Source organism: Mustela erminea, chromosome 7 (assembly GCF_009829155.1).
Source record: "Mustela erminea isolate mMusErm1 chromosome 7, mMusErm1.Pri, whole genome shotgun sequence".
Taxonomy (NCBI): Eukaryota; Metazoa; Chordata; class Mammalia; order Carnivora; family Mustelidae; genus Mustela; species Mustela erminea.
In genome coordinates this window covers 11,072,126-11,093,679 of record NC_045620.1, presented here as the reverse complement: position 1 = coordinate 11,093,679, position 21,554 = coordinate 11,072,126, and the positions used below count along the sequence as shown (strand labels likewise).

At 52.5% G+C, this 21,554-nt stretch overlaps 1 protein-coding gene across 1 annotated transcript; it reads left to right on the top strand.

Moving 5' to 3' along the window:
- The first annotated feature begins 11,084 nt into the window (after positions 1-11,084).
- Positions 11,085-20,229, top strand: SNAI1 (snail family transcriptional repressor 1). Its single transcript, XM_032350373.1, has 3 exons — positions 11,085-14,357; positions 14,963-15,490; positions 19,220-20,229. The coding sequence occupies exons 1-3, from the start codon at positions 14,276-14,278 to the stop codon at positions 19,402-19,404; spliced, it is 795 nt and encodes a 264-aa protein (XP_032206264.1). The 5' UTR covers positions 11,085-14,275; the 3' UTR covers positions 19,405-20,229.
- Positions 20,230-21,554: the final 1,325 nt, after the last annotated feature.

Below are 21,554 nucleotides of genomic sequence, written 5' to 3'. Positions count from 1 at the left end.
TTCGAGGTAAGGGATTAATAGATGGTAGCGATTTAGTAAATAGTAAATATTCTTTCTTTATAAAGGAACTAGAAGGCAGAATGCATGGGCTTCCAGCATCATCTAGACCTTTCTCCATTCTCCACCTGGGCGTTCTCCTTCACTCTTCTGTGACTTGAGTATCTCCTACTACGGGCTTTTCTCCCAAACAGCATTTGAACATGACTGGGTTTCCTCTACCATCTAACTAGGGGCCCATATCTCTCCCCCTTCATACCCAGACATCTTGAACTGGTTGTCCTCACCCACTGCTTCAGTTTCTCTTACTTCCCAATTTTATCTCTGAACTGCTCCCACGTATGCTTCGCACCCTGCCCCTCACCAAAGAGAGGGCCTGTCACTAACTCCAGCAGACACGTTAGTCTTCCGTGAACATCTTCAGCCTGTTTAGTGCCCTTGACCCCTCCCTCCTTTTAGAAGCATTTGCGTCTGCTGGCTTTTCTGTTGGGACACCATCCGGTTTCTCTTCCTGTTTCTTTGCTGTGTTCCTTTTCCTTGGCAGTTGGCACCTCTAGGTTCCCACCTCTTAGCTATTGGAATTTTTCAGACTCTGCCCCAGACTCCATCTCACCTCACACCCTGTCCCCGGGCAAACTCCCTCCCCCATTAACCACTCTTCCCTTGGCTTTCCTTGCTGTCTGCGTGCTGATGGACGCAGACCCATACATAGCTCTAGGGCAGGCAGCTCTCTCGAGCTCCAGGCCCACAGAGCCAGCTTCCGCGTGGGGCTCTCCACCGCGTGACTGAAGGGCATCTTCAGTTCTGCATGGCCCAGACTGACTGCTCCTCTGCCCTCTTACTATCACGCCCTGCTCTAGGTCCTCCTCCTCCCACCACCTTACAGGAGGTGAGGACACCATCCCTCCAGTGGCTCCAGAGTTAGCCTGAGTATCATCTTTAACTCCTTAGTCCCCCCACAAAATTGTGCTGAGTTTACTCCCAGAGAATGAATGCACTTGTGTTTTCTCATGAGCCCACTGCCACTAGCATCTAAACACCCACCATGATCTCACCTGAATTATTGCCACAGCTTTCCTTCTGGCCTCTCCAGTGTTCTCTAGCCAACATTCAGTGCATCTTGCCTCAAATGGCCAGAAGGATCATAGCTTTAAAACCCTTCAAAGGCTTCAGCTACCCTCACATCCAGTCCCAACACCTGAACATGACCTCCAGGCCCCCCGTGCTCTGCACCCCCGTCTGCCTCTCCAGCTTCAGCTCCCGACAGGCTCACTCACTGGGCTCTGATCATTTATAAGCTTTTCTGCACCTCAGGTGTGTCTGTCGTGTCTCCCACCATCCCTCTGGAATACTCAGTGCTGCTGCACCCTCTCCTCCCATCACTTCCCCTACTGCCTTTGCTCCCAGTTGCAGTTTTGATGTGTCGATCAGAATTTCATGTCTCATGTTCCTACAGAAACTACTGGTGCTAATGAGGATATGTATTAAGCTCTTGTATAAATACCCCTACTATGTCATAAGTTCCTGAGGTTAAGATTCTTGTCTTATTTACCTCTGTGACCCTGTTGCTCAATATGTGGGTAAAATACAGGACTCCCAGGTACATGTTAATTTCAAGGGAACAACAAATAACTTTTTAGTATATATATTGCATATTCACGAAGTACAATCTGATCAAGTCAGGAGATGAAAGCCAGGAATATTCATTCTGGGAAGTTATTTGTTGTTTGTTTGGAATTCACATTTAACTGGGCGTTGTGTTTTCAATTTTTTTTTTTTTTTAAAGATTTTATTTATTTATTTGACAGAGATCACAAGCAGGCAGAGAGGCAGGCAGAGAGAGAGGAGGAAGCAGGCTCCCTGCTGAGCAGAGAGCCCGATGCGGGACTCGATCCCAGGACCCTGAGATCATGACCTGAGCCGAAGGCAGAGGCTTAACCCTCTGAGCCACCCAGGCGCCCGTGTTTTCAATTTTTAAGATCTTATTTATTTGAGAGAGGGAGGGAGGGCGCAGAGGGAGAGTGAGAAGCAGACTTTCTACTGAGCAAAGAGCTAGACGTGGGGCTCCATCCCAGGATCCTGAGATCATGACCTTAGCCAAGAGCAGATGTTCAACCAAGGGAACCACCCAGGTTTCCTGGATGGTGTGTATTTTTATTGGTTAAGTCTGTAAAACCTATTCAATGTATATTAGCACAGTAAATGTTCTGAACATCTACTATGTGCTAGGCAACGCATACCTTCTCATTAAATTATTATTTGAGCAGTTATTTGTGCTCTCATATTAAGAATTTAAGCTCTTGAGGGCAAGGACTGTGCCCATTTTTGTGTGCTTCTGTCCTGCATACTTGGCCCCAAGTACCTTCAATAAATATTCCTAGCATTGAAATGGAGCTAAAAGGGAGCTCTTTTAGAGGAGTACTTCCTTTCTGTCGCCCAGAAGTAGGGCCCTATGCGGCAGTAGGGGAGAGCCTGAAGGGGGCCGTGTCTCCTAGTGCCAGGGACCGGGTCCGTGGTCCACAGGGAGGCTGGCCCTCAAACTGGAAGCGCAGGAGCAGAGCCTTGCTGGGCAGAGTGGGCGAGACTCAGGCAGGCTGGCGAGATATGATGGCTGCTGCCTGGTGGAAACCTGATCTGCCCGGGCCCTCCTGTCCCTGGATGCTTTCTTGCCTGTATTAATCTCCTTATCACCTGACCTTCCTTAGTGTGTGCGGACGTCCCATCCGGGGCTCACTGGGGCGCTGTGACTACAGGAATAACGATGGTGATAACCCTTCTCATCTCTGGTTTCTGACACGGTGCTTACCCTCAAATAATTTTGATTTAATTCTCAACTACCTGAAAGGTTTGAATCAAAGCCAGGCACTCAAGTTACTCCGGAAAAGTCCATCTCATTGAATCCTGACCATCCCTTCTGGAGAGACCCTGATAGCATTCTCATTACCCACAGGAGGGAGTGGAGGCCCCAGAGGATGAGTAATTTGCTCAAGCAGGGATCCAGCGGTGCAGGTTGTAGCACGGAGGTACGATCAGACGTGTGGTCTCAGGCACAATGCACAGCACCCGTGCTGCTAGCTCTGCGACCTTGGACAGATTATTCTAACCTCTGGTTTCCTTATCATCAGTAAAATGGGGTTATGTCTTCCTCATAGAGTTCTGGGAACCTAGTTTAATCACATAAAGCTATAGTACAGGCCCGGAACAAAGTAAGTGCTTAATGCCTAATAAATGAGCTACCCCTGTCACTGCTGTTTTTAATCCATTCCTGAGACCACCCAGTGCCTGGTGTTTCCTGAGCAGCAGCTGCAACTGTTTGATGACTAAATGCTCTTATGAAGTGGGGTGTTTCCCAAACTTGGCCTGAAGACATGAATTACCTGGGAGTCACTTGGTATAAAACAGATTCTCAGGCCTTTCCCTTGGAGATTCTGATTGGTAGGCGGTGGGTGGGGCCTGGGAGTCTGTATCTTTTAGAAAGAACCTCAGGTAAAACGCATCCTTAGGCTAATTTAGGAAATCCCTACATAATGTAAGGCAGGCTTGTGTTACCACAAACTTCTTGCTTGGGTGGGGCAGTGACTCAGGTGATGTTTAGAATCAGGTGGAGGAGCTTAGTCCCTAGAGGTCATAAGACTTCAGTGATACCTATACCTACTTTATCGATATCTAAAAATCATCTAGGGGCACCTGGGTCTCTCAGTTGTTAACCATCTGCCTTCAGCTCAGGTCATGATCCCGGGGTCCTCAGATTGACCCCCCCATCGGGTTCCCTGCTCAGCAGGAAGCCTGCTTCTCCGTCTCCCACTCCCCCTGCTTGTGTTCCCTCTCTTGCTGTCTCTGTCAAATAAATAAAATCTTTATGAAAAAAAATAAAATCATCTAAACTGTTTGGTCTCAAACGATCTTACCACAAATTATCTACAAAGGAGAAGTTAGTGACTTTGTAGTGGAGAAACCTAGCAGACAGCTTGACCGAGTGATTAAAGGTAGTCTCATTGGTAATGGGACAAACTGTGGGTCCCTTGTGGAAGGCACTGAGGACACAGAACCACTTCTGAGGTTCCCTGCAGAAAAACTTTTAACCTGAGGTTAATTGTAAGAAATCATCAGGCATGGGGTGGCTGGGTGGCTCAGCAGGTTAAAGCCTCTGCCTTCGACTCCAGTCATGATCCCAGGGTCCTGGGATCGAGCCCCACATTGGGCTCTCTGCTCAGCGGGGAGCCTGCTTCCTCCTCTCTCTCTCTCTGCCTGCCTCTCTGCCTACTTGTGATCTCTATCTGTCAAATAAATAAAATCTTTAAAAAAAAAAAAAAGAAATCATCAGGCAACTCATCCAAATTGAGGGACCTTCTACAAAACAGGCAGGACTTCTCTTGTCAAGGTCAGATTCCAGGAGCCTACAGAGGTCTGACAGCTAGTTGCCATGCTGCGTGATTTTTTTTTTTTTTAAGATTTTATTTATCTATTTGACAGAGAGAAATCACAAGTAGATGGAGAGGCAGGCAGAGAGAGAGAGAGGGAAGCAGGCTAGGCTCCCCGCAGAGCAGAGAGCCCGATGCGGGGCTCGATCCCAGGATCCTGAGATCATGACCCGAGCCGAAGGCAGCGGCCTGACCCACTGAGCCACCCAGGCGCCCCATGCTGCGTGATTTTGATTGGAGCTTTGATAGGTGGGGGTTACCGTAAAGAACATTATGGGCCAACTCTTGACATTGGAATATGGACTGTGGAATAAAAGGAATGGTATTTTATTGATGTTAGATTTCCCAATTTTGATAATTAAGTAGTTAAATAAGGGGGATATCCTTGTTCTTAAAAGGTATGCATAGAGGAATTTACAAGTAAAGGACATGATGTCTCTATTCTTAGACGACACGGGTAGCTCATCACTCAAAAACTGGTGCCTGTGTATAAATATGTAGATAGGACAGGAAATAGGCACCGTGTTGAAAATCGTAAAGCAAATATGCAGTATTAAAAATCAATGCTTACTGTTAAAATAACAGAAGACACATAGGGCAGAAAAATATAAAGAAGAAAGTCAGAACCATTCAAACCATTCAAAACCTGGCCTCACAGACAGCCAGACAACCCATCCAGTCAGTAGTGGAATACTTACATGTCTTTGAGTCATCGTGTTTCTGTCTGAAACTTAAAATGGGCGAATGTTCTACTTGCTGTCTGTAATGTGTTTTCACTCCAAGGTGTATGCACCCACATCTTCCCATGGCAGTGTCTTGTTACTTTAACAGCTGCAAGGTGCTCCTGGTGACGGTGGGCCATGCTTTCTTACTCCTTGTCCATTTAGGTGGTTTTCACCTTGCCTTTTCTAGACTGTGCCAGAGTGAGCATCCTTGCAAATACATTTTTGCCTCCTTCTCTGAGTGTTTTATTTTTTTTTAAGGTTATTTATTTATTTATTTGACAGAGATCACAAGTAGGCAGAGAGGAAGAACCAGGCTCCCTGCCAAGCAGAGAGCCCAATGTGGGGCTCGATCCTAGGACCTGAGCTGAAGGCAGGATCTTTAACCCACTGAGCCACCCAGATGTTCCAACCTTCTCTGAGTGTTTTATAATGCAGAGCGGCTGGGTCAAATAGAGCGAGGTTGAGATAGACATAAAATAGGGAGACACAGGCAGGCAGAGTCTGGGGGAAAAGCGCATTCCTGAGGAGACAGGGAGCCTGTGTGAGGCGTAGAGGCCCCAGTGGCCTGGCCACAGGAATCCAGCCAGAGAAGTGACTGAGTCACTTTTCCGAACACACCCTACAGATACAGCTGTAGGTAAGGTCAGAGTCCTCGATGCAGGGATTTTCGTGGGTCCATTGTTCCTGAGAAGCAGCCTAATTGCACATGACGGGGCTGGTTCGAGATTGTGCTGTGTTCCTCAAAGCCGGTCTCCAAGTAGGGCTGCCAGATTTAGCAAATGAAAATACAGGAAGCCCAGTTAATTCTGAATTTCAGATAATTCTATTGGGGGGCGCCTGGGTGGCTCAGTGGGTTAAAGCCTCTGCCTTTGGCTTGGGTCATGATCTCAGAGTCCTGAGATCGAGCCCCGCGTCGGGATCTCTGCTTAGCGGGGAGCCTGCTTCCCTCTCTCTCTCTCTGCCTGCCTCTCTGCCTACTTGTGATCTCTCTCTCTCTCAAATAAATAAAATCTTAAAAAAAAAAAAAATTCTGTTGGTGCATAAACAATGAATCTTGGAACACTGAAAAAATAAAACAATCCCAAAAAAAGAATAAGTCTGTCCCATTCAGTCTTATACTAAAAGTGTATTTGTTGCTTATCTGAAATGCTAATTGAATTGGGCATCTGTATTTTATCTGGAGACCCTGTCTCCAAGATCAGTGAGAGCAGCTAGGTGAAGTCAGGATAGATGTTGTGTGTGTGTGTGTGTATACACGTGTGCACAGAGGGTTTCTGAGGTGGGTTTGGAGGTTTAGCTCCTGACCTGGGTGGCTGTTGTGGTTGAGGGGAAGGGACTTGTCTAGGGTCTCACAACCCTGGGTGGCAGAGCTAGGCAGGCCCCCCAGCTTTGTGCCCTGCAATGATTTGTGTCTATGTCTTAAAAAGTATTCATATACTAAACAAATATTTTTAAAAATCACAATACCCTAAACTCCACTTAAATATTTTTGGTTTTAAAAAGTACTGGCAGGGTCCTGGGACTCTGCCTTCCTGAACTGTTCTCACATCCTGGAACATTCATCTGCCCCTGGGCTGCTTAATCAGGGTGGTCGCTGGTCACTGCTGCGTGAACATCCCTCTCACTTCCCTTCCCCTCTCACCTGCCCATCCTTGTGACCTCAGCCTGGAGTCGGTTTGGATCTCACTCCTCTGACTCACCCTGCGTCCCTTGGGGCTGGTGAGTTGCCTCTTCCTGTCTTCCTCCCTCACCTGGGAGCTCCACCGGCACAGAGACCTTGTTTGTGTCCAGCTGGGTTATCACAATAGCCTCGCCTCCTAGGCCAGGTACCTTCTGCGGCTCACTCGCTTTGACTTGGGGGTATCTCACCTCCGGGCCTCAGTTTCCTTCTCTCTAAAATGGGGCTAATGATCTTGCCTACCGCTCAGGGCTTGCTGTGGGAACCAGATGGGCCCCGTGTGACAGAGGAGGGAGAGTGAGATGACATTAGCGTCTCTGAGGTGATGCTTGAACTGAGGCCAGCTCTGGGAAGAACTGGGGAGGGCGTTTGGGGCGGACGAGCAGTAAGAGCAAAGGTCCTGCTATGGGAAAGAACCTGTGTGAAGAGAGAGGATCAGAAAGACAACCAGCAGGGCTGGGTGAGCAAGGGGCAGAGTGGAGGTGGGGGGCCAGGAGCAGGGTTTGGGTTTTGAGTCTGAACCTAAGAGTGGACTCTGACCTGACGAAATCCTTTGCACTCACTTTCCCCTGCTTGGCAGTATCTCCCACCCGAGAGGTCCACAGAGGCCCAGGGCTCTACAGGTGTGAAAGGTGGGTGCGGGTGGGGCAGAGCGGAGGCTCCCGGGGCTTTTCCTGGAGACGGGTTCAGCCTTCTGCCAGGAAGGTGGAGATAAGAGGGTGATAGCAGTGCAGTCCGAGGGGCGAGGCTGCCAAGGCCAAATTAGTGTGCGCGATAGTTGGAGAGATAGTAGTTTGAAAGATTGCCTGTGTGCTCAGTGTGGGCGCGCGTGCGTGTGCGAGTGCCCCTGCGTGTGCGCGTGCCCCTGCTGGTGAGACTGCGGGGAGATGAGTGGGAAAGGGTGCAGTGTGGCCCGCGGCCGGTGTGGAGAGGCCTGGCTCTGGAGTGTCTCCCTCAGCCCACACTCAGACACCTGCCACCCTCAGGGCCTCCGACAACTGCCTTTTCACCAGGGTGCTCACCTCTTCCTGGTTACCCAGGACTGTTCCAGAACTTCCCCTTCTTTTTATCCCCGCTGGACGGATGAAACCCTGTCTCAGGCAGTCTGGTGGTTGGGCTCCCCCCCCCCCCCCCCCCGCCTGCCATGAAAAAGTAGTGTATTTGAAATTGTGACTCGTGTATCTGAAATAAAACATTCATACCCTTCAGAAAAGGCTGGGAGGCAAAGCAGCCCACCCACCGCTGTCCATGTCCCCCCTAAGACATGACCAGATTTGGGGTCAACTTTCACAGATGGTCGGGGCCTACATGGTGGGTATTATCTTATGTACTGCACAAAAGACACTGTTCCCCTGAATTCTTTTCACTTACGGTCTTGGGGTTCATTCATCCATTCAGCGAATATTTATTAGGCACCTACTGTAAAGCAGGTGCGGGTTGGAGGTCACAATAGTGAGTGACCCCTTCCTGCCCAGGTGGAGCCATGGAGGGCGGAGAGTGAATATTTAGGTTTTGGGGGCCTCAATAGTGAGGACATTCTCTCTGTAAGAACAGAAAACACATTTCTACACATTTTTCTATTGACAAAATGTAATATTTAGGGGCATCTGGCCACTCAGTAGAGCATGCAACTTTTGATCTCTCAGGGTCGTGAGTTTGAGCCCCATGTTGGGGGTAGAGATTACCTAAATAAAGTTTTTTTTTTTAAAGTAATATTTAGGGGCGCCTGGGTGCCTCAGTGGGTTAAGCATCTGCCTTTGGCTCAGGTCATGGTCTTAGGGTCCTGGGATCAAGCCCTGGGTTGGGCTCCCTGCTCAGCGGGGAGTCTCCTCCCTCTCTGCCTGCCCCCGCCCCCCGCCGCCAGTGTTTGTGTGCCTTCCTCTCACCATACCAAGACAAGCCTCAGTTCGGATTTGGCCCACGGTCTGTATTTGCCAACCTTTGGTCTAAAGGGCAATCAGCAGAAAAAGTCAAACATCCACTCTGTCCGGTAGTGGTGAGTGCAGGGCAGGAAAGTCACACCAGGATGGGGGATGAGGAGTCTGAGACTGGAGGGAAGAGCGGTGGGGGATGACATGGTGCCAGAGAAGGCTTCGCTGAGGAGATGAGGGGGTGAGCCTGGACGCCATCTTGGGAGGAGAACATTCCAGGGAAAAGGGAGCATCACATGCAAAGTCGCTGAAGCGGGAGCAAACCTGGTGTATTGTGGCGGGTGCCTCATTGGCTCCGAGGGGCCACAAAAGCCAGACCCTGCAGAGCCTCCTGGTGTAGTGAAAATTGTGGCTTTCTCTATTAGAGAGATGGCAGCCATGGAGGGTTTAGGTACACAGATAGGCTTTGACATTTTAACAGCTATAAAATATTTTATTGATTGGACTGTTAGGTACTTAACAAGTCTTCTATGATGGGTAACTTCCGCTGACCCTTAAATTTAATAAAGCTAATATATGAAGATGATAAAAAAAAATTCAGACACGGTATGGGGCACGTTGTAAAGCTTCTCCCTCCCACCGCTGCCTGGCAGCCACCCAGATCCCCTCCTCAGAGACAACCGTTATCACCAGTTTTTAGTGTCTCCCTCCAGAGGTGGTTTCTGTGTCTTAAGAAATACCGATGTATTTCTCCCTGTATATGCAAATTGTCCACGTGTTCTGTACCTGTACCTTGAATCCATTACATGTAGAGCTTTCTCCTTTTTGACAGGTGTGTAATATGACTGCACTGTAATGTACTAACTGGTCTCTAGGTGGGCCTTGGCCTGAGTGTGGGAGCATCGAATTCCACCTTGGGATGCTAGAGAGGTGCCCATGTAGAGTGAGTCTCCTGAACAGACCGGGAACACAGCAAGCGCTCAGCAGATTGGAATGAAAAGGGTTTGCCCATCTTTTCTTGGGAGTCCCCAACTCTGGGCTACACCCCATAGACTTGGACCCCCAAACTCCCTTGAAAGCCATTTATATCTGGGGATGGTGATTTTGACTCCTTCGAAGGGCCTATGGGGTCAGGCCCAAGGCTGAATCATTGCTTTCAGGCAAGTGCGAGACACTCAAGAGGTTTTGTTTTTTAAATCAAAGAAGGATAAGGGTGGAGGCTGAGCCTTGACTCATTCCTTGAACTTTCTGTAGACAATGTCTTCTTCCTGGTTGAGATTAACTCTTTGATTGATTTGCTCACTGATTAATGATCTAATCAACAGGAGCCAGTTGGCCTAACATACAAAGAGCTCTCAGCAACTAAGAAATTCATCAGCTCTGTGACCAAAGGACGTGAAGGGAAAGTTCAGAACATGAAGAAACAGAAATGGCTTTGGACGATGAAAAAAACCCTCCACCCCATCCATGTGAAATGTGCATTGTGACTAGGAGGTCTCACGTCCCCTTATCAGATGGGCAATGATAGAAAAGTCAGACAATACCCTCCCTGAGCCAGGTTTTAAGAAGGGATCCTCACCACCCTGCTGGTGGAAGTATAATATTTTAACCTTTTGGACATTTGGACATCTGGACAAATGTATCAACATTTTATATAACATAACTTTGACCCAGAGTGCAAAGATGTGTGTGTGTACAAGACATTTATTCACTGAAATTGCCACTTTGTTTATAGTACCAAAAAACTGTAATCTAACGGAAAGGATCAGCAGGAGTCTTCCTGTTAGATAAATAATGTAGTTGTGGTATAATTCATACAGTGGAAGAGTATATAGTCCTGCAAAAGATTAAGGAAGCTGCGTGTAATGATACAGAATAATCTTCAAGACACTGAATATTGTTACTTGGGAGGAAAAAGCAGAGTGTAGGCTAGCATGTGGGTTCCCATTGGTGGTACATAAGACACGTACATATATATATAACATACATATAAATAATATATATTAATATGTACATACCTTGTTTCTATAAAGACCATCTCTGGAAGGTCCTAAAAGACTGGTAAAAATAGTTGCCGTTGGGGAGGATATCTGGGATGAAGAGATTTTCTGCTTTGGATGGTTGTCACGTTTTTAGTTATTGTTTTTATTTTTTTAACTTTTCTTGAGGTTTTATTTATTTGAGAGCGTGCAAGAGAGAGCAAGCATGAATGGGGCGGCGATGGGGGAGGTGGAGGGCAGAGGCAGAGGGAGAAGCCAGCTCCCTGCTGAGCCTGGCTTCCCCTCATCGTCATCGTGGGGCTCTGTCCTAGGACCCCCCGATCATGGCCTGAGCCAAAGGCAGACATTTAACCCACTGACCCACCTAACCCACTGAGCCCACCCAGGCGCCCCTATTGTTTTTACTTTTAGTGGGGGATGGACACCTGTGGAAAATGCAGGCTTCTGTTCACCTTTATCTTCCTCTCAGAGGCCATTCCGGGTCACATGAGATAGTCCCAAACTGTTCTCCGGGGCAGGTGTCCCAGTTTTCACTCCCTTAGGGGCGTGCGTGCCAGCCCCGCGCCAGGCGGCCCAGGAGCGGGCTCAGGGACAGCCTCCGCCAGCAGAGGGCGCGGGAGGACCGCGCCCCCGGGCGTGGGGCGGAGAGCGGGGAGCAGTCTCCCGGCGCGGCGGGGTCCGCGGTGGCTCCGCCGCAGAGGCCACTTCCGGGAGGACCTGACACCACTGCATCTAGAGTGTCACCTTTCCCCTCCCCGCTTACGCAGCCTGGTCGGAGAGCGGGTCTGTCCGGCCGGGGGCCTCCTGTGAAGCCCCCACCCCGCCCACCTGGTCTGCGCCGCTTCCAGGAGGGAGGGGAACGAGGGCGGGGGCAATTCGGTCAGAAAGGAGGGAAGGGCGCAGGGTCCTCCCCCAGCTTTGTACTCCCACCCGGCGCAGGTGCCTGACCAACCGAGGCCGAGGAAAATGGAAAGCCGGAGGCCCAGGCCCTGATGTCTGGGAGCTAGGGGCTCCTGGACGCTGCCTCTCGGCATCTCCAGGAGATAGGAGATAGGATTTACTCTGACTTTATGGGATTGTACCATACATTGTAAATCCATGATACTGTTGATAAACATTTGGGTCGTTTCTAGATTTTCGCTATTAGGAACAAGGGTTTGGCGAATATTCTCTTGTTTCTTCTGAGTTTAGGGCTGGGCAGCACTTCTCAGCTTTGGTGGCTCACTAGAATCACCTGGAGAGTTTTAAAAAAAATGCTAATACCGGAGGCCGCCCCCACCCCTACCCAGACTAATTAAATCAGGATGTCTGTGGAGGTGGGGCCCGGGTTTGGGTGTTCCCTAGGAGAATCTAATCTGCCGCTGGGTCTGAGAACCCCTGTGACTCAATTGGCCTAGGACTAGAATGCTGGGAGGAGAGTCACCTGTTACTAGCGGATGCCAAACTTTTTCAAAGTGGTTGTGCCCATTGACACTCTCAGGATGGGACAAAAGTCCTGGTGCCCTCACACCCTAATCAACACTTGACTTTGACCAAATTTTAACTTTTTTTTCTTTCGATGGGTGTGAAATGGTATCTCGCTGTGGTCTAATTTGCATTTCTCTCATTACTAATGAGGCATTTGGTGAAAATGATGAAACACTGAAAAGAAGCCAGCCAGGTGAAGATCTGGGGGAGAAAAATGGGGGGGCAGTGGTGGCCAGCAGGTGCCAAGGGCCTGTGATAGGAAAGCGCTGGGGATGTGGAGGAGCACAAAGAAGTGTGGAGGGAGATCATTGTGCCTGGGGAGTAGGGAGAGTGGCTCAAGACAAGGTCAGCATAGGTCAGATTGGCTGGGCGGAGGGCTGTGGTGAGGACTTTGGCTTTTACTCTGGGTGAGACAAGAACAGGGGAGGGTTTGAGCAGAGAGACGTGGCCTTACTCCTCCCTCTGGCTCCGCGGAGAATTAGGACATTTTGAAATGAAATAGACACAGAAGGGAGGTGTGTTCTTCCTAGTGACTGCATATGGCCCGCCTCCCCCACCTTACCTTCGACTCACCAATTAGAACATAAGTTCGTGGACCAAACGGACAGTTGTCCCTTCCCTCATTCTACGTGGTGAGTAGGGGGACTTACGGGTTTTCATAGTTCTTGCTTCACAGATGGACTCAAGCTGGGGTGGGGGTGAGGGGTGGGGACCTGTGGATTTATTTCCGGGCCCTCTTACCCCAGGCCTGGCATGGCCCTGTCTGGAGTGAGTGGGTGGGCTCCCAGCAGAGCTGAGAGTGAGGCTCCAGGTGTTCCTCCCTGGGCCCACCCCACATTTGATCAGTCTGTCCCCCTCCCTCCCATCCTGGCATTAGGTACCTTAGACACAGGATTTATGACCCCCGGACAGGTGAGAAGACCCACCTTGGCCCCTCCCTTCCCTGCTTCCTTCTCCCACCTGCCCAGAGTGATCTTTCTCAACCAAACTCTAACAGGTCCCTCCTCAGCTGAAAATCCTGTCTTGGCTCCCACTGTCCTTGGGGCAAAGTTCAAACTCTAGGCCCTGGAGGCCCAGCAGACCTGACCTCTCCAGCCTGCCCACCCCACCCCCATCCCTGGGAGCTGCTCTCAATGACTCTGAAGTAGTTACTGATTCTAACCTCGGGCCTTTCCCCTCGGTATTTCTTCACTTCCTCTGGGAAGTTGCCCCGGACCCCCTGTCAGGTGATCTTCTTGACTGTCACAGCGCCCTGTGGCCTCCCCGCGCATCAAAGCACACTTCCCTTTGCTTAATTATCCCCTGTTTACTCCGTCTCTCTCCCCCACCAAACGGCGAGCTGCCCTTCGGTAGAGACCCCGAGTATTTTGTTCAGGGATGTGTCCCCAGCTCCGGGAATAGTGACTGGCACGTAGCGGGTGCTCAGTAAACATTGGCTAAGTGAAGGAATGGATGCCTTTTGCTAGATGATGCCAGATTGCTTTGCAAAAAGGCTGTGGCATTTCACACTGCCAGCAGCCACGTGAAGGTGTTCATTTCCTCGCATCCTCCCCCGAAATGTGTATCGTCCCTCGTCAATCCCACGCTCTTTGTGAGGCGCCAGCCTGACCGAGGAAATTTCCGCCCCCCTCCCCAGCCCGAGGCGGAGGCGGTTTCGGAACGTCAGGTGCCCAGACCCGCAGTGCGCGGCGCCAGGGGGCGCCAGAGGCGGACGACCGTGCCGCGCTGAGCTGGCGGGGGCGCGGGGTCCCGAAAGGGGCCCCGCCTAGCCTGGAGCTCCCGGCGCCCGCCCGCCCGCACTCCGCTGCGGGGCGATCAGCGCAGCGCCCGCACCGGGATTCCTTAGCGGCCCCCGCCCGGCCCCCAGCGCCACGCGGCGCTAGCCCCGCCAGCCCCCGGCGCACCTGCTCGGGGCGTGGCCTCTGGAGAAGGCGCGCCTCGATTGGCGCGGAGGTGACAAAGGGGCGTGGCCTCATCGTGCCCCGCCCCATCCCGAGGCTGGCGTACTTAAAGGAGTTGGCGGCGCGTCTCCACTCACAGCGCAGCGGCACGGCCTCGCGGGTGGAGTGCTTCGCGACCCCTGCGCGACCCGGCAACCCCGGCTGCTTCGGTCACCATGCCGCGCTCTTTTCTCGTCAGGAAGTCCGCCTGCTCCCGCCGGAGGCCCAACTACAGCGAGCTGCACGACTCTTCTCCAGGTGAGTGGACGAGGTGAGGGACTCCGGGGGCTTCGGGGAGACCCGCAAAGGCCGCGTGGGGGTCCCCTTGGGGGAGGGGGCCTCGGGGGCCAAGTCCGGGGCCCGGAACAGAGCCCAAGGAGCTGGCGCGGGGCAGTGGGCGCAGGAGCGTGAGGAGCCCGGGGCAGGTGGATGCGGGCGGTTTGGGGAGGGCTTTCCGAGGGCGGGGGTCTGGGGTGAGGAGACTGCGCGGCGGCCCGGCCCCGACGGCGGGGAAGCGAGGGGGAGCGCGGCCGGAGGTGGGGCGGGGGCACGCGCCTGGGGAGGGGAGGCGCCGGCGCTGGCCCGCGGGCCGGGAGATGGGGGGCACAGGGGGAGCGCCCCCGAGTCGGGGTGAACGGCGGCGCCCTTCGTGTAAGATTCGGAGGCCGAGGCGGGCGAGCCGGGCGGCCCCGGGTGAGGAGGGGCTCCGGGCGGGCAGGACGGGCCGCCCTGGTCGAGATCCCTTCGTCCCTCCAGTAAGTACTGAGTGCCGCCCCGCGGCCCCCGCCCGCAGCAGACCTCTGTTTGTTGACTGACTGCGCGACCGAATGCCTGACCCTGCCCTTTTCTCCGTCTCCCTTCAGAGTTTACCTTCCAGCAGCCCTACGACCAGGCCCACCTGCTGGCGGCCATCCCACCTCCCGAGGTCCTCAACCCCACGGCCTCTCTGCCCACGCTCATCTGGGACTCTCTCCTGGCACCCCAAGCCCAGCCCATCGGCTGGGCCTCCCTTCTGCCCCAGGAGGTCCCCAAGGCCGTGGAGCTGACCTCCCTGTCGGACGAGGACAGTGGGAAAGGCTCCCAGCCCCCCAGCCCCCCCTCACCGGCTCCTTCGTCCTTCTCTTCCACCTCAGCCTCTTCCTTGGAGGCGGAGGGCTATGTTGCCTTCCCAGGCTTGGGCCAGTTGCCCACGCAGCTGGCCGGGCTCTCCGTGGCCAAGGACTCCCAGACTCGCAAGGCCTTCAACTGCAAGTACTGCAACAAGGAATACCTCAGCCTGGGTGCCCTCAAGATGCACATCCGCAGCCACACGCTGCCCTGCGTCTGTGGCACCTGCGGGAAGGCCTTCTCCAGGCCCTGGCTGCTGCAGGGCCACGTCCGGACCCACACCGGTGAGTGTCCCCGTGGGCCGCCGCCTTTCTCCTCGAAGTCCCCACTGCCTTCTCTGCCAGCGCTGGGGGAGGAGGGGGGCTCCTGGGCTTACTGTGATTTTTGCGAATGTGGAAACTGGGGCTCCAGTCTCCTGACTTCTGGCTCGTTCGTTCAGGGGCTTGGCTCCCTGAAATGTTTGGCAGGAACATTCATTCGTTCCTCAGCTAAGCAGATGGGAGAAGTAGATAACTTTGTCTCTGCAGTCGCCGTTTCTCCACCAAATGGGTTGGAGTTGGATATGGGAGAGGTGCAACCAACACCTTGCTGCCAGGCCAGGTGTGAAGGGGCCCACCTCACTCCACCCTCCCCCAGCCCAGCCAGGCAGGATGTTGTGAGACCCCCCACCTGCCTCTGAGTCCTTCCAGAACTTCAAACCTTGAGTCAATGTTTCACCTCTCTGAGCCTCACTTTACACGTTTGTAAAATGAGCATAAGAACATCTTGTGGGGTGTCTGCGCCAGTTAAATGAAAGAAAGCACCTGGGCCACCACCTGATACATGATAAGTGTACAGAAATGGTTTTGATATTTGCTCTGCTTCCATGCTGTGTGACCTTGGACAAGCGATGTAATGTCTGAGCCTCAGGATTATGATAGCATAATCCTATACGGTGGATTCTGACAGCATTTTGTAGGTTTAGCCATCAAGATTCAGTGGCTCTTCAGTCACTTCATAATAATTTGTTATCATAGTTCTCAGATCTGCTCTCCCTACCCCCACCACAGAGTAGATAAACTCAGTCCTGTTACCCAGACCTGGGAATACCTTTGGCAGCAGGAAACAGTTAGGTCTTAATGTTTCAAAACCATAATAAATGGGAGATGGAGTCTCTTCTGTCCTCTAACTTTCTGGAAATGTGGAAGAGGTAGCCACTGTGTCTTTTCAGAACTTGAAAGGTGGAGGCCACCATATTTGGGGCTGCTCTTTGGGGAGTGACTTTGTAGAAGGTTCAAGGGTCATAGCTGTCAGCTTTGGGGTCAAGCTGACTGGGTTGGAAGACCTCAGTTCTGGCATTTCCTGGCCCAGTGGCTGACCTCTGCTCTGTGAGGGTCAGTGGGGCGGTTTGTTAGGCCCGGCGTTTTGCAGGCGTTACTGGTATCGTTACTACTCCTACAGAGTGTCCCTGGCATCCTCCCCAGCTGGCAGACCATGGCTCCTCATTTCTCTTTGTGCACACATAGCCCTGATTTTAAAGGGACCCGATAGAAGGGTCCAACTGCCTGGCCTGTCTTGGGCGATTGCCCAGCTGAAGAGGGCTCTATTTGGAGGAGTCAGAACCCTTGGGGTGGTACTCCCCTGAGCCCCCCAGCTTCTCTCCCCACCCATCAGGACATTTTCATGTAAAGGCACGGCTGGGACACAAAAAGCCTGTTGAAATGCACCATCACCATCATTGACTCCCATTGTGTGCCTTAATGGTGGGCCCAGTGGGTGGGGGCTGGGGGGGTGGAGCAGGTGCATGGGCCAGTGGTGCCCAGCACCTGTTCCGGCCGCAGCTGCTGGCCCACAGCGTGTCAGGCCCCTTTAATCCGAGGAGTATCACATGTACAGTGCCCCCCTCGGCGGCCTTTGTCCCCGCCGGCTTGGTGCCGATTTCACACTCGCCAGGATCGCCATAAAGACGTCTGCGGGGGTGGGGGATCTGCAAGGGGTGCAGGTCTGTGCCTGCTGCTTGCACACACAGACCTCCACCCCATCATATCCTATAAGGCCTCCTTCCTCCTTTGTTCACGTTCATGTCTAATCATACATGACGTAAAGGTAACTTCACCGAGCACTTGCTCTATGGGGGGGGGGGGCATCGCCCATGGCTTCCTTCACCTGGGTTAATGTGGTAAATCAACAGCCTTAGGAGGGAAGTGATGTCCTAACGCCCACCTTACAGATAGGAAACTGAGGCAAAGAAGGAAATCAAACTTTTTCCAAGTCACAGCTCATAAGACTGAGCCAGGGCTTCTTCATCTCTGCCAGGGAGGTGAGAGGGAAGTGGCTTTCTGTGCCCTGGGGTTGCCCTTACCCATATCTGTGTACAGTCAGCCCTTAGTTCACAAGGGAGCATGTGAAGGATGAAGAGCTTCACTTGGACCTTATGGTGCAGTCCTCAGACCCTTCAGGCCTAGTATGCAGAGGGTGCTCAATAATGACAAGTCAGTTAACTCAGACATCCCTTCCCTGGTCTCCTGCTAAATTCCCCCCTTCTGTGGTGTGGCCTGTTCCCTTGTATTTCTGCCCTAGGAGACAGAGCCCTTGAATGGATGGCTCCATAGTGAGCCTCAGACATCTGACTTCTGGACCCCTCCCAGTGCCCAGCACAGTGCCCCAGGCAGCCAGAAGGTTGATGGGATTCATTCATTCCCTTCTCTTGAATTCCAACCCTGGGATTTAACAAATGGGCCATGGCCTAGGGGCATATAATGCTGGGAGTGGGAGGGTAGAATGCTATTTTTTAGTAAAGAATGCTCAGCATTATTGCCTGGCGCAGAATGGAAGTTCGATAAGTAGTTGTTTAATGAGTTATTATTAAGATTTTTTATTTAGGAAATGCACCCCCGAGGAAGAAAAAACGAAATACAGCACTGTCAGTGTTTTTGTACTGTGAACTCTTATCATCTTAGTTGTGGCAAGAATTAGGAAAAGTTGGTGAATAGCATTTTCTGGTGGTGATTGAAGGGTCGGGCTCTTCGGAGCCTTTAAAAAAAGACTTAGCTATTGTATAAGCACTTACTGAGCGCTTACTGTGTACCTAGCTCTGCGTGCATAACTCTTTTTCAGCATAACCTTGGCCAGGCAGGTGGTGTAAGGGCCACAGGTGGGAAGGAGTTTTAAACAAGGTAGAAGGTAAAAGGTTTCTGTAGCCTCTTGGGGGTCCCAGGCCCCAAGCCCTTGGAATGAATTCAGGGGAGGCCTCTGCTCTCGGGACTCTGTCTGATTGCGGGACAGACAAGACTTGACAATACCAAACGTGGTCAGCATTGTGATGGGGAAGCAGCTCAGAGAAGGAGCTGAACCTGTTGGGGGCAGGGGTGTGCCATGGAGCCTTTAAGGCTGACCCCAGCTTTGTCCCCAGCTGAAGTAAATCCAGGAGTGATCATGAGGAATACCCACTGTAGCCCCCTTAACTGAGAGGCCATCTGTATAGTGATTAAAATCAGAGGCTGTGGAGTCAGGCTGCTTGGTTCTTGCTGGGTGGCCCTGCATATGCTACTTGGCTTCTCCGTGCCTCGGTTTCACGGACTCTAAACTGAGGACAAGGGTAGGATTAAGGGAGATGAGCATACGGTGCTCCTTGCTGTCTCTGGCACAAAGTAAGTGTTCAGTAAACGCAGTTGCCATCATGGTCTCAGCTGGCTTGCCTGGGTAAGTGCTTTACTTACCACCTCTGGATTACCAGCCCTTACAGGGGCGGGGATGAACAGCTCCATTTTACAGATGAGCAACTGGAGGCTCAGAGAGGCCGGATGACTTGTTCTAGGTCACATGGTGGGAAGTGGCAGAGCTCCCAATCATATCCAAGCCTTTGGACACTAGATAATGGCCTGGTGTTTCTGGGTCATGGGATTCCTTCAGGGGTGGGGTGATACGGCCTCTAAAGGCCCAGGTAGGTGGGTGGGCGGGCAGGGATTTCAGTAAATAAATGTCCGCTGTTAGCCCAAGTGGTTTTAGCACTCAAGTCCTGTTTCTGTCCCCAGGCGAGAAGCCCTTTTCCTGCTCCCACTGCAGCCGTGCCTTCGCCGACCGCTCCAACCTTCGGGCCCACCTGCAGACCCACTCAGATGTCAAGAAGTATCAGTGCAAGACATGCTCCCGAACCTTCTCCCGCATGTCCCTGCTGCACAAGCACCAGGAGTCAGGCTGCTCGGGGGGCCCCCGCTGACCCTCAGGGCGCCTCCTGCGCCTCTAGACCACCCCCTGCATCGCAGCCTCTCAACTCCAGAAAGAAGGTGCCCCCATACTTCTCACTGCCACGGAATTCTCTTCTGAGCTCCCCTGTTTGGCTCTCTTGGCCCCGCAGGGCTCTGAGGACCATGTTCCAGTTCTCTCTGCCCCAGGTGCCAGTGGGCTCTGAGGGAGGCCTTGCCGTGGACATGTCTATGGACGGCTGATAGGGAGGGGGGTTTACAGCCGACTGTTCTGGAGTCGGCCTCTCTGTGTGGGTTTGTGTATCCAAAGGTGTTTGGATACAGCTGCTTTGAGCTCCAGGACAAAAAGAAAGACTGATAGGAAATTACCCCCCACTCAGGGGAACCCATTCCTCCCTGACCTAGAACCCTCAGGCCACCCTTCCAGGAGGTGTGACTAACTGTGCAGTAATCCACCCCCAGGTTCAGCCTGGGGGCCTGTGGGCAGTCACACAAGGACGTGTCTAGACCCCAGGTTGCCCCGGGCCGGGCAGCTATCTCAGTCTCCTGTTTGTCACCGTGGCACCTGTCTCATGGGCAGTTCAACAACAGTCCCAAAAGGGACTGTGAGTAATTGCTGTCACTTGTTGGGGGCCTGAGTGGGGTGCTTCAGCCCGACCGATGTGTCTCCCAGAACTATTTTTGGGGTCTGACAGGTGGCCCCGGGAGGAAGATGTTTACATTTTTAAAGGTACACTGGTATTTATATTGCAAGCAACATTTTGTACTAAGGAAACATTTTGTATAGTTATATGTACAGTTTATTGATATTCAATAAAGTGGTTAATTTATGTATTAAAGTCTACTTCATTTTATAGAAGGGTGAGTGTTTTACGGGCCTTCAGGAAGGGAGGAGGGGGCAGGGATTCATGGAGCTCAGACCATTCCTGATGGGCTTAAATCCTGTCCTCTTAAACATGACGTGGCTTTGGACCACTGACTTCAACTGTCAGGGACCTTATTTGTACAAATGGGTTTCCTCTGAGCCTGGGTGTCCTGTCTGATGCGGAGCATGGGAAACACCTGCAGGCCAGTGAGCAGCAGGGGGCTGTGGGTAGGTTCCTTGCACTCCTTACGTCGTGACCTGGATTTATTCTCTCATCCTTCCATTTTGAGGCTGACCAGGCCTACAGGGTGAGAAGCCAGCTCCCTGGGTCTTGTCAACTGGACAGGCTGCTGGGCCTTGCCCCAGCACTGCAGGTCGTGCGGGGATGGGCTGACTGCTCCTCCGAGATGCGGGAGTGGGTTACAGTGAGCAAGAAGCGGACAGAGGATGTCCTTCCTGTTTCCAAGAGCTCTGGGCCCCGCTCTGGGCCCCACTCTGGCCTCCCTGTCGGACCCACACCTCTGTCTGGCCGCTGGGTACCAAATGGCCTTTGATGCAAGGAAATTGGCTGGCCGGAGCCGAGAGGGTGAGAAGCCAGGCCAAAGGGTAGGGGTCATTCAGCTTCCTGCTGGAGGACAGGACGGGAAGACGGTCGGCTTGTGTCCTGGGCTGGGATAATTCACTCCTGGCTGGCTGTCACGGTGACCTCACCTCTGGGGCCCTCCTGGGGCCAGGAGAAAATGAGTGTCCTTTTTGAGCACAAAAGGTGCTGAAGGTGCCAGTTTCCTGCGGGGAGCTGAGCAGGCCGTTGCAGGCGTCCCAGAGCTCCCGAGCCCCACAGTCAAGCCGGGGGTGGGGGGAGCTTCATGTTCCAAAGGAGAGATGATTCTTTCTTCTAAACAGGAAATGGTGACCCGCAGGCCGGGAGCAGCCCTTAATGACTTGCAGCTTTCCTCCCAAAAGAAAAAAAAAGTTCTCTAACAATCGCCAAATTGTAGCTGGCCTCCCTGAAGGGAAGTTAGGGAGTTGCGGTTGGGGGGGGGGGCGATGGGGGTTGGGCACCAATTTGCTGAAGGCCTACTGTGTCCGCCATCCGTGGGCTGTCACGTACAGGCACCCACACTAAGTGCTGACAGCAACTGGTGAGGGGATAAATGACTTCACACACTCCTGGGGCGGGGGGAGGGGCAGGCTTCGTGGAGACCCCTCCCCAGCATCTAAAATGGGGTGTACCAGGCTCTGATCCTCCTGGGAGTTAGGGATGCCTGGGTTGTGCCCCTGTCAGGGCCTAGAACAAGG